We start from the raw sequence: 13,153 nt of genomic DNA on the forward strand, positions 1-13,153 counted from the left end.
AAACACCCCACAGGGAAAGATTTAAACACTCCCTTCCCTCAGTACTACTGTTCTGATCCAATTATCAGCTTTCCTCCACCCCAGTTACATTTTATTAAAAGAAAAGAAAATGTAGGAAGATCCAGGCACAGATCTCTTGCATAGTGTATACTGTAGCTTAGCCCACTCTTCTTCAACCTTGGGTCCCCAGATGTTGATGGACTAAAATTTCCATCATCCCTGACCATTGACCATGCTGTCTGGGGATGATGGGAGTTGTAGTCCAACAACATTTGGGGACCCAAGGTTGAAGAACAGTGGCTTAGCCCATCGTGTGCTTTACCCATTTAATCACCTGTGCCTGACCTAAAAACATAAGGAGAGCCCTGTTGGACCCAGCCCACAGCCCTACCTAGTCCAGCATCCTGTTTCCCACAGTAGCCAACCAGATGGCTATGGGTAACCCACAAGCAAGACATGAGGGCAGTAGTCCTCTCCTGCTGATGTTCCTCAATTACTGGTTTTCAAGATCATGTTGCCTCTGTTCCTGGAAGAGGTATAATTGCCATTATGATTAGTAGTCATTGATGGCACTTTCCTCCATGCCTTTCAACCCAGTGCTGTGAGCTAAGCTGATTGGGTAACCTACCACCAGTTTGGCAATTCAATTTCAATACAAGCTTTCTAGCTTCTACTTGCAGTGAAATTTCCAGCTACTGGTAATCCTAAATATTTTGTTTTCTTTTTAATTCAAAGATAATATACAGAAATCAAGGAGAAGAAAAACAAGTATTCACAAGACAACTGGGATAATGCTTAGTTTTAAATAACTTAACTGACTAGATATTAACCTGATAAATATAAATGTATCACCCTCTTCTAACTTATTTAGAGTGACACAGTAAAATACATAGTCTGCTCTAAGATAAAGTAAAATTTCATATTTCTATATATTTCCTAATAACAGATACAAATTTATTTGTTCTTGCACTTTGTTATTCAAATAAAAAGAACAATCTAATTTATTCAATAAAGTTGCCTTCTTTAACTCTTGTTGTGTGTTTAGTCATATAAGCCATTTTCCAAATTCTGCCATCAATAAATTGCTGGTTCTTCAGAAGAGGATTTTCCCGGGTTTTGCAGATTTCAATTTTTACTGCTGTTAATAAACAGGTTGCCATATCATGATTTCCTCTGAAACTGTGTGTTAAAAGTATCAAAATATTGTTACAAATTGATCTCTCAGGAAATTCTAACCAAGGATTAAAAAAAATAAAATCTGTAAATACAGGCCACATCCACACCAGACATTTATTCCATTTAACAGTCATGGCTTCCCCCAAAGAATTGTGGAAAGTGTAGTTTGTGAAGGGTTCTGAGAGGAGACCGTTATTCCCCTCACAGAGTTCCAGTTCCCAGACTTCTCTGGGAAGAGGGGCTGACTATTAAACCACTCAGATCGTCAGAGCTCTGTCAGAGGAACAGGAGTCTGCTAACAATTCTCAGCACCCTTCACACACCCTTTACTGTGTGTTTGATGCTACTCACATCTCCTTTAAATTTGCATGTTTCAGATGAGGTTACCAGCAAACAGCTATAACACAGTTTTGCCCCTGTAAATCTGAACTAACCCAATCCACTGATAATACAAAAAGTGGAGAAAAAACCATCCAATCTGTTTCTCTAGTGCTTGGAAACACTTTGCTCCAATGCTTTTAGGTGGGTGTATCACTCGTTCCCCTCTCCACGCCCACTATCTCCTCCTCCCTTCTTTCATTTTGTTTCTGTGGGCTGACAAGCAACTTCCGACTGCTCTCTTCCATTCTGCTGGCTTTTTTTATGTTGCTGCAAATGGCGCCTTCATTTTCTCCCCTCCCAACTTCTGCACAAAAGCATAACACTGTTCAAACAAAGATTTGTTTTTCAGCTGTATCCTACCAAGCATAGGCATGGAAAACACAGATATTTGCCCTTCTGGGTTTTTTTTTTAAAGGAACTTACTGCAGCTGGTAGAACAGACTGAGCATGCTTGGTCACCTAGCAACCCGAGGGAATGGAAATGTATAATTAGAGGGTGGGGCCACAAGGAAACAGTGAGACTAATCCAGAGGAACACCTACTTGTGTGAATGGGAAAAACCGATTGGCAGCTAACATTGAGCAGGAACTGCAGATGGTGCAAATCTATAACAAAGGTAAATGCAGTGTGTTTGCTATGAAGAAAAAATGCTCTCATGTAGATGAGCCCTAAATTGACCTATGGCAGATGCCATTCAAAATAGAGGTTATATCTGCACAATGTAGCATTATCTGACTAAACAATGTTTTATCTCACAAACAAAACCACAACCTCATTAGTGGCAATAATAATGTTTTATCCAAATAACCTAGAAGCTTCTAATCAGTTGGAGGAATGATGATAATGTAGAAGTGGAAATGTGTCATCCTGAATTCCTTGTCAAAAGTAGCATCTGGGAAGAGATCACTTTTTTAGGAATGGGGTGATGGAGAAAACATCACCCAACTATTTTTTATTAATTTGTTAAAATACTTTTTGACTTCTTTAGGAACTGGATCACACAGTTTGCTAGAGACTTCTTAATTTTTAAATTACTTCATAGAGCAATGTGCCTTTTTTTGAGAATCAAATTGTATAAATTTAAGACATTTTAAATGTAAAAACTTACTTGAGGTTTGTGAACCTAAGAAATATATAAATCTATAACATGGCAACCAGAATGATCAAGGGGATGGAGCGACTCCCTTACGAGGAAAGGTTGCAGCATTTGGGGCTTTTTAGTTTAGAGAAAAGGCGGGTCAGAGGAGACATGATAGAAGTGTATAAAATTATGCATGGCATTGAGAAAGTGGATAGAGAAAAGTTCTTCTCCCTCTCTCATAATACTAGAACTCGTGGAGATTTAAAGAAGCTGAATGTTGGAAGATTCAGGACAGACAAAAGGAAGTACTTCTTTACTCAGCGCATAGTTAAACTATGGAATTTGCTCCCACAAGATGCAGTAATGGCCACCAGCTTGGATGGCTTTAAAAGAAGCTTAGACAAATTCATGGAGGACAGGACTATCAATGGCTACTAGCCGTGATGGCTGTGCTCTGCCACCCTAGTCAGAGGCAGCATGCTTCTGAAAACCAGTTGCCGGAAGCCTCAGGAGGGGAGAGTGTTCTTGCACTCGGGTCCTGCTTGCGGGCTTTCCCCAGGCACCTGGTTGGCCACTGTGAGAACAGGATGCTGGACTAGATGGGCAGCTGGCCTGATCCAGCAGGCTCTTCTTATGTTCTTATGTTCTTATGGCATACTATTGGCTAACCAGGGAGAAATAATTTTCTTATAACCTTACCATGAGCTCTTTAATTTGTGTATCTCTATTTTTGTATCATAAGCCTGAGATAGTATTTAGAGTAGGATTCAAAACTGTGTTGGGAAAAGTGGAGGAAAAGGGGCAGATGGTCTTTTTTTAAAGTTTTGAGTTTTTGTGTAACAACGTAACATCTTACAGACTTTTTGAAACTTATACGATTTTATTATTAAAATGAGATGTGTTGGAGGTCCACCAGCTTATAATTTCAGGCTCAAACAATGTGGGGATCTCTTCAAACTGGGTGAATGGGCAGTAAAATGGCAAATGCAATTCAATGTAAGCAAGTGTAAAGTAATGCATATTTTGGGGCAAAAAATCCTAATTACACATCTGAACTGGTGGTGATTGACTAGGAAAGAGACCTTGGGATCATAGTGGATAGTTTGATGAAGATGATGCAGCTGTGAAAGTGTAAATGCCATGGATAAGATAATTAGAAAAAGGACTGAAAATCAAACTGTCAATATCATAATGCTGTTATACAAATCTATGGTGCAACTCACTTGGAATATTGTGAACGGTTCTGGTCATATTCACCTCAAAAGGGCTCAAAAAATGGCAATCAAAATGATCAAGAGGCTGGAGCAACTCCCGTATGAGGAAAGGTTGCAACATTTGCAGATTTCTAGTATAGAGAAAAGGCAAATAAGAAGAGACATAATAGAGGTGTATAAAATTATGCACGGTGTGGAGAAAGAAGTTTTTCTCCCTCTCTCATAATGCAAGGACTCAGGGACATCTAATGAAGCTGAATGTTGGAAGATTCAGGATGGAAAAAAGAAAGTACATCTTCAAGACCATGCATACTTAAACTGTGGAATTTGCTCCCACAAGAGGCAGTGATGGTCACCAACATGAATGGCTTTAAAAGAGGATTAGACAAATTCATGGAGAATAAGGCTATCAATGGCTAACCACAATGGCTATGTTTTATCTCTGCTGGTGGAGACCGTATGTTTCCAAATACAAGTTGCTAGAAACCACAGCAGGGGGAGAATGCTCTTTCACTCAGGCTTTGCTTGTGGGCTTCCTGTTGTGATCTGCTTGGTCACCATGAGAACACGATGTTGGATGTTTGGCCTGATCCACCAGACTCTTCTCATGTTCTTATCTATGTTGCTACACTCATAGTGTGATTACATCTTGAATGAAAAAAAATTCACTAATAGGCAACAAAACCCTGTGGTTTAAGAATGTACCTATAGCCCACAGATATTTCTATCAAACTTTCAAAAGTAGGGAAATTGGGCAACTATAGTGAATGCACCGGGGAAGCAGGAGACCTGACCTCCTCTCTGAGATATTGTATGGCCCTAAAAATTTGTAAAAACGCAAACACAATTTGTGTTGGTCTTTCACAGTCCAATCCACTTCCTGTGGAGCCTGCAAGAATTTGGTAACATGTGCCTCTGCGCATATGGTGAGTGGTAGCAACACTTGCAATCAGGACTACATCTCCAAAGATGGAGAATTACATTTTTGTATGTTTGTTGTTGGTGGTCTTACTTTGTTTCTTTCCTGTGTTAACTACTGTTTCTACAGATAATCTAACTTAGAAAATTATATTTCTCTCATTATTCATCCTAGAAATCTGCGTCAAATTTATTTTTATTAATTTCAAAGCTTTTTATTGGTCAGTGGTATATGATGAAGAAGACAGCCTTTTAAGTTTCAAACTGGAGGTTATGTTCTATTTCTATTTTGGGTGCATTAACTGTTGAATCTGAAACTGCAGTTTGATGTAAAATTAGATTGATTACAATATGTTGCTACTTAAACAATGAATGTAGCTGTTGGAAAAAACAAACTTGGCCTGCCCAAGATGCATGTGTTCAGCCTGCTATGCTTAAACCACTTCACTTAAGGAAGGATGGGCAACTGGTCAATTAAAAACCCAGAGCACACCTAGAAATTTGCTAGAATATATTTCACCTCCCACTGTTTTATCCTGCGCAAACTGAGACACTCCTCAGTGCCATTATTTTACAATTGTTTTGGGAGTTTCTTTTACTGGGTGAAGGAAGGGGGAGGGAAGGGGCAAGAGGGAGGGAGGAGGAGGGGAGGGCAGATTTGACCATTGGCATGCTTTTTGAGTCCAGTGGGATTTACTCATGTGCAATCATGCTTGGGAGAGGTGAACCTAAGAACATAAGAACATAAGAAGAGCCTGCTGGATCAGGCCAGCGGCCCATCTAGTCCAGCATCCTGTTCTCACAGTGGCCAACCAGGTGCCTGGGGAAAGCCCGCAAGCAGGACCCGAGTGCAAGAACACTCTCCCCTCCTGAGGCTTCCGGCAACTGGTTTTCAGAAGCATGCTGCCTCTGACTAGGGTGGCAGAGCACAGCCATCACGGCTAGTAGCCATTGATAGTCCTGTCCTCCATGAATTTGTCTAAGCTTCTTTTAAAGCCATCCAAGCTGGTGGCCATTACTGCATCTTGTGGGAGCAAATTCCATAGTTTAACTATGTGCTGAGTAAAGAAGTACTTCCTTTTGTCCGTCCTGAATCTTCCAACATTCAGCTTCTTTAAATCTCCACGAGTTCTAGTATTATGAGAGAGGGAGAAGAACTTTTCTCTATCCACTTTCTCAATGCCATGCATAATTTTATACACTTCTATCATGTCTCCTCTGACCCGCCTTTTCTCTAAACTAAAAAGCCCCAAATGCTGCAACCTTTCCTCGTAAGGGAGTCGCTCCATCCCCTTGATCATTCTGGTTGCCCTCTTCTGAACCTTTTCCAACTCTATAATATCCTTTTTGAGATGAGGTGACCAGAACTGTACACAGTATTCCAAATGTGGCTGCACCATAGATTTATACAACGGCATTATGATATTGGCTGTTTTATTTTCAATACCTTTCCTAATTATCGCTAGCATGGAATTTGCCTTTTTCACAGCTGCCGCACACTGGGTCGACATTTTCATCGTGCTGTCCACTACAACCCCGAGGTCTCTCTCCTGGTCAGTCACCGCCAGTTCAGACCCCATGAGCGTATATGTGAAATTCAGATTTTTTGCTCCAATATGCATAATTTTACACTTGTTTATATTGAATTGCATTTGCCATTTTTCCGCCCATTCACTCAGTTTGGAGAGGTCTTTTTGGAGCTCTTCGCAATCCTTTTTTGTTTTAACAACCCTGAACAATTTAGTGTCGTCAGCAAACTTGGCCACTTCACTGCTCACTCCTAATTCTAGGTCATTAATGAACAAGTTGAAAAGTACAGGTCCCAATACCGATCCTTGAGGGACTCCACTTTCTACAGCCCTCCATTGGGAGAACTGTCCGTTTATTCCTACTCTCTGCTTTCTGCTTCTTAACCAATTCCTTATCCACAAGAGGACCTCTCCTCTTATTCCATGACTGCTAAGCTTCCTCAGAAGTCTTTGGTGAGGTACCTTGTCAAAAGCTTTTTGAAAGTCTAAGTACACTATGTCCACTGGATCACCTCTATCTATATGCTTGTTGACACTCTCAAAGAATTCTAATAGGTTACTGAGACAGGACTTTCCCTTGCAGAAGCCATGCTGGCTCTGCTTCAGCAAGGCTTGTTCTTCTATGTGCTTAGTTAATCTAGCTTTAATAATACTTTCTACCAGTTTTCCAGGGACAGAAGTTAAGCTAACTGGCCTGTAATTTCTGGGATCCCCTCTGGATCCCTTTTTGAAGATTGGCGTTACATTTGCCACTTTCCAGTCCTCAGGCACAGAGGAGGACCCAAGGGACAAGTTACATATATTAGTTAGCAGATCAGCAATTTCACATTTGAGTTCTTTGAGAACTCTCGGGTGGATGCCATCCGGGCCCAGTGATTTGTCAGTTTTTATATTGTCCATTAAGCTTAGAACTTCCTCTCTCGTTACCACTATTTGTTGCTCTGTGGGATATGGAGATGATCCAAATGGTTCATATGATCACTCCCAAGTGCAAAGGTTAAAATATGGATGAAGACTTGTGACAAGTTCAATAAAATGGGTTAGAGGTGAGCTCAATATTGAGCCTACTCTGTGGCAGTGGTGGTGCCAAAGAAGGATTTATTTCTACCACCTTTGCATCTTCTCAGTGTCCTCCTGTGGAGCTGTTCTGAATGGTTCATGGCAGGGAAAAATGCAGTGGAATGCTGTATGCTGTGACTTATTTGCAAGATGCATTCATAGATTTGCTCCCATTTGCCATGATCTGGACTCTGGACTTAATGCAGTTCAGTCAGTAGAGGTGTTCAGATCACCAGCAGGTTCAGTTTTTATGGATATTCTTCTTTTATTCTAAGGATGTGGACAAGGTCTTTGGTTATGTCTGGCTGACCACTTGTATACTTGATCCTCCTAGTCCATTGTGGCTATTACATCTAATAAAGAGGGATTGTCTGCTTGGGTCCAGTAGGTTGTTAATGTCCCCCTGAGGATGAGAGTGGTACTATACTCTTTGAAGGAGGTGGTGATTTGACCAATCTTGAAGAAACATAAGCTGGACCCAGAAGAAGTAAATTATAGGCTAGTTGCTGACATTCCCTTCTTGGGCAAGGTGCTTCTGTGGGTGGTTGCCAGACAGCTCCAGACACTCACGGAAGAAGCTAATTTCTTGGATCCATTTCAATAAGGTTTCAAGTCCAGTTTTGGAACTGAAACTGCCTTGATCACTCTGTGGGATGTCCTCTGTCAAGAAAAAGGCAGGTGGAGTAAAACCCTATTGATTCTTTTGGACTCCTTAGCAACTTTTGATACCATTGATCATGGTATCCTTCTGAATAGGCTGAGCTGGATATGGTGGTACTGAACTACAGTGGCTTCATTCATACTTAGATGACTAATTTGAGCAGGTGTGTACTGGTGTAACATCATCAAAACATCCAGTTGCAGTTAACCTTTGGATTATCAGAGGTTTCTGGACCATTTTCAAAGTCAATCCCACAAAGAATACATTGTTGTTGTTGTTGTTGTTGTTGTTGTTATGTGCCTTCAAGTTGATTATGACTTATGGTGACCCTATGAATCAGTGACCACCAAGAGCATCTCTCATGAACCACCCTGTTCAGATTTTGTAAGTTCAGGTCTGTGGCTTCCTTTATGGAATCAATCCATCTCTTGTTTGGTCTTCCTCTTTTTCTACTCCCTTCTGTTTTCCCCAGCATTATTGTCTTTTCTAGTGAATTGTGTCTTCTCATTATGTATCCAAAGTATGATAACCTCAGTTTCATCATTTTAGCTTCTAGTAACAGTTCTGTTTTAATTTGTTCTGACACCCAATTATTTGTCTTTTTTGCAGTCCATGGTATGTGCAAAGCTCTCCTCCACGCCACATTTCAAATGAGTTGATTTTTCTCTTATCCGCTTTTTTCACTGTCTAACTTTCATATCCATACATAGAGATCAGGAATACCATGGTCTGAATGATGCTGACTTTAGTGTTCAGTGATACATCTTTGCATTTGAGGACCTTTTCTAGTTCTCTCATAGCTGTCCCCCCCAGTCCTAGCCTTCTTCTGATTTCTTTATTGTCTCCATTTTGGTTAATGACTGTGCCAAGGTATTGATAAACCTTGACAAGTTCAATGTCCTCACTGTCAGCTTTAAAGTTACATAAATCTTCTGTTTTCATTACTTTAGTCTTCTTGACGTTCAGCTCTAGTCCTGCTTTTGTGCTTTCCTTTTTAACTTTCATCAGCATTCATTTCAAATCATTACTGGTTTCTGCTAAGAGTATGGTATCATCTACATATCTTAAATTATTGATACTTCTCCCTCCAACTTTCACACCTTCTTCATTTTGGTCCAATCTCGCTTACCATATATGTTCTGTGTACAGATTAAACAAATAGGGTAATAAAATACACCGCTGTCTCATACCCTTTCCAAATGGGAACTAATCGGTTTCTCCATATTCTGTCCTTACAGTAGCTTCTTGTGCAGAGTATAGGTTGCACATCAGGACAATCAGTTGCTGTGGCACCCACATTTTTTTTAAGGCACTCCATAGTTTTTCATGACCTACACAGTCAAAGGCTTTGCTGTAATCTGTAAAGCACAGGGTGATTTTCTTCTGAAATTCCGTGGTCCGTTCCATTATCCAATGTATGTTTGTGATATGATCTCTGGTGCCTCTTCCCTTTCTAAATCCATTGTAGACATATGGCACTTCTCGCTCCATATATTTTAAGAGCCTATGTTGTAGAATCTTGAGAGATTACTTTACTTGTATGGGATATTAAGGCAGTAGTTCAAAAATTACTGCATTCCTTGGGATCCCCTTTGTTTGGAATTGGGATATATATTGAACGCTTCCAGTCTGTGGGCCATTGCTTTCTGTTCCATCTCTGTTGACAGTTTTTTTCAAAATTTGGACCGATCCAGTCTCAGTAGCTTGTAGTAACTCTATTGGTATGCCATCTGTTCCTGGTGATTTGTTTCTTCCAAGTACTTTAAGAGCAGCTTTCACCTCAGATTCTAAAATTTCTGGTTCTTCATCGTACAGTTCCTCCATGAATGAATCTGTCATCCTTGCATCTCTTTTATATAGTTCTTCAGTGTATTGTTTCCATCTTCCTTTTATTTCATCTCAGTCAGTCAGTGTGTTCCGCTGTTGATTATTCAACATCCCTACACTTGGTTTAAATTTCCCTTTCATTTCTCTAATCTTTTGGAATAGGGCTCTTGTTCTTCCCTTTTTGTTGTCCTCTTCTATTGCTATACAATAACTATTGTAATCGTTCTCTTTGTCCCTATGTACTAGTCGCTGTATTGTTGCATTTAGGGTTCTAACCATGTGTCTATCTCCTTTGCTTTCCTTCTCTCTTTAACCATTTTAAGAGTTTCTTCAGTCATCCATTGAGATCTTTCTCTCTTTCTAACTAGAGGTATTGTCTTCTTGCATTCTTCCCTGATAATGTCTCAGACTTCACTCCTGGTTCTCTGTCAACTAAGTTTGAAGCCTCAATCTGTTCCTTATTTGATCTTTATATTCTTCTGGGATGTTATTTAAATTGTATTTTGTCATAATGATTGCTTTGTTCTTCTTACCTTTACTCTGATTTCTGATATGACCAGTGCATGATCTGTATTGAAGTCTGCTCCTGGTCTTTTTTTCGCAGGGAGTATGGAACTTCTCCATCTTCTGTTGCCAATTATATAATCAATTTGATTCCTATATTGACCATTTTGTGATGTCCATGTGTAGTCATCTTTTCGGTTGCTCAAAGAATGTATTTGTGAAAAACAAATACTGGCTTCACAGAATTTGATAAGTCTTTCTCCTGCTTCATTTCTATCTCCTAAGCCCCATTTCCCCACATTTCCTAGTTCTTCTCTGTCCCTTAATTTTGCATTCCAGTCCCCCATGATTATCATCATATCTTGTTTTTGTATGTGATCAATTTCCTCCTGTACTTCTGTGTAAAATCTCTCCAATTCCTCTTCTTCTCCGTTTGCCATTGGAGCGTAGACTTGGATGATGGTTATGTTAATAGGTTTCCCATTTAATCTCATTGATGCCACTCACTCAGACCTTGCGTTGTAGCTCCTAACTTTCCCTGGTTCGTGCTTTGGGTAAGAGGTAGGTAGCTGTTTGTGATGTAAGTTTCTGCTTTGCACTGGTGCAGCTGGATTGGAGCCAGGGGCAGGTATGATCTGACTGAATGAAAATTGTTCTCTCTGTATTCTGGAGGATATTTAAGAGCTGCATTCCAGATTGCAGATATAAGATGAGCAGGTGTTCCTTTGTCAATCCCAAATTTTCTTGCTAAAAATCCTGTTTGCTTTCTTTCAACAGATGTATGAGACATTTCACAATTCCATTTTAAGGGACAGATATAGAGGCTCACGGCTTGTCAAAGTGAGGTATGTAAAATCACAGTCCAAAGACATGGGCAAAAATAATCTCTTCTGTGACACAAGCAGTGGGTGGATTTATCATGGAGTGTGTGTGTAACCAGATATTAAGTTGGTTGTCTAGCTGATTACAGATGAACATTTTACCATATTTTCCACAAAGCTGCACAGTTCTCCATATCAGTTATCAGAATAGTTCAAATGACCACTGATAGCTTACCCCATGGTACTTTGTCATCTGTATCAGCTCTCTGAATTATCTTGCCACGTGTATCAAGCATCAGGTACAGGTGTGTGGTTAAAAAAAATTTATAAACTGCTAATCTCTATCCATCCTATAGAGATGTATGGCACCTTTTTGTACGACCTCAGTAGTGTAGTGGTAAATTCAGAAGTGCAGGGTTCCTTCATGATAGTCACAGCCACACACCCTCCTCCCCACTTTTTTTTCCTGCTGTGTTGAGAATGAGATCCTTGTTAATGCCTTCATGGCAATGTACAATCCACTGCCCCACAATAACAGCTGCCCCTAGGAGCCAATAAGCATTGAGCAGGGGGTTGGACTCAGTGGCCCTATAGGCCCCTTCCAACTCTACCTTTCTATGATTCTGAAGGGGAGAATGGTAGCTACTTGGAAGAGTCTTATCAGTGGCTGACTTACCTCCTTTCACTGATTGGCTCAGCAGGAAAGGACAACAAGCATGTTGGAAGACTCTTCTCAGTGGCTAACACACTCTCCTTTCATGCTTATTGGCTTGTAGGATGCTGGAGACATAGGGACACTGTTGGGACTCTGCTCCCAAAAAAGTAAGGGGTCTAAGACCCCCTGAGACCCCGAACAACTACACCCCTGACCCCACATCAGTAGAGACTTAGGAGAACCAAGATGTCCCTAGACTATACATCTTTCAGCTTTAGGTGCCTTTGGAAATTCTTTTCTTAGGAAATAAAATGTCCTAACTTACTGCACCAAACTGGAAGGCTTATGCACCTTTCTGCAACAATTTGCAAAGACCAGTTCCCAAGCATTTTGGGTTCATCAGTAAAACAAGACAGGAAGGATAAGTCCACAAACTACCTATAATCATGGACAGACCAGACTGATTATAATAATACATATAGGGTTGCCATATTGCCCAGTTAGCCGGGTTTTACCCGGATTCTATACATGCCACCCGGCGCCCGGCTAGCCCCTTAGGTGGCCCGGATTCTCAGCTTTAATTTAAAAAAAATTAAGTTTCTAGGTGGTCCGGTTCTCGAGATATACATAAAAACGTCAGCCCCCCCTGACTGTTAAATCTTTCTTTAAACAGTACTGTATACAGTACTATAGCACTTCGTAGCTTTAACCCCGCCCGTTCAGCATTGCAGCCAATCAGGGATTGTGTTTCAGTTTCATTCACCTGAGGCAGTGTCTAGAAAACAAAATGGTGGTTCCCCCCCCCCTGTTTATCTGAAATCTCATAAATTGGGTAAGTATATACATTTCAGTTTCTTTTCCTCTTTTGTGCAGGAGTCAGATCCTGGGCAGTGTTTTCAAAACCTTCCCAATACTTGCTTTTGTGGGGGTAAAAGCATGCTAATCCCATATGCCCAGAGTAAATCCCATTGAATTCAATTGGACTTACTTTTGAGTAGACATGGTTATGAATGTGCTGAAAATCAATGGGACTTTGGAGTGAATGTAAAAAAGAATTGTGTTTGTGCCCTCCAGTCCTATTTTAAAGCAAGTAGGCAGGGCTTACTTAGGTATTACAGTTTTTATTCTGTAGGAAACTAATACTGATTTTTTAAAAAACTAATACTGATTTTTCTGCAATGACCAGCTGGTTTGACAATAAACTATTATATGGGCTGTATGTATTTATACATCTGCAGTGTGTGCGTGTGCGTGTATGGAGTCTTTCCAACACCCCTGTGAGGTAGGGTTGGAAACCAAGGCAGCTCACAACAAGAAATAAAGCCAT

The 13,153-nt window shown here is 40.4% G+C and overlaps 1 protein-coding gene across 3 annotated transcripts in view; it reads left to right on the top strand.

Moving 5' to 3' along the window:
• LOC133365798 (transmembrane protease serine 11E-like) overlaps positions 1-13,153 on the top strand; it is a 115,903-nt gene that overhangs the window by 39,071 nt on the left and 63,679 nt on the right. For all 3 annotated transcript variants that reach the window (XM_061588049.1, XM_061588051.1, XM_061588052.1), the window contains one exon: positions 11,128-11,195. In XM_061588049.1, coding sequence (XP_061444033.1) covers positions 11,128-11,195 — 68 coding nt within the window. The remainder of the gene's footprint in view (positions 1-11,127; positions 11,196-13,153) is intronic.

Source organism: Rhineura floridana, chromosome 11 (assembly GCF_030035675.1).
Source record: "Rhineura floridana isolate rRhiFlo1 chromosome 11, rRhiFlo1.hap2, whole genome shotgun sequence".
Taxonomy (NCBI): domain Eukaryota; kingdom Metazoa; phylum Chordata; class Lepidosauria; order Squamata; family Rhineuridae; genus Rhineura; species Rhineura floridana.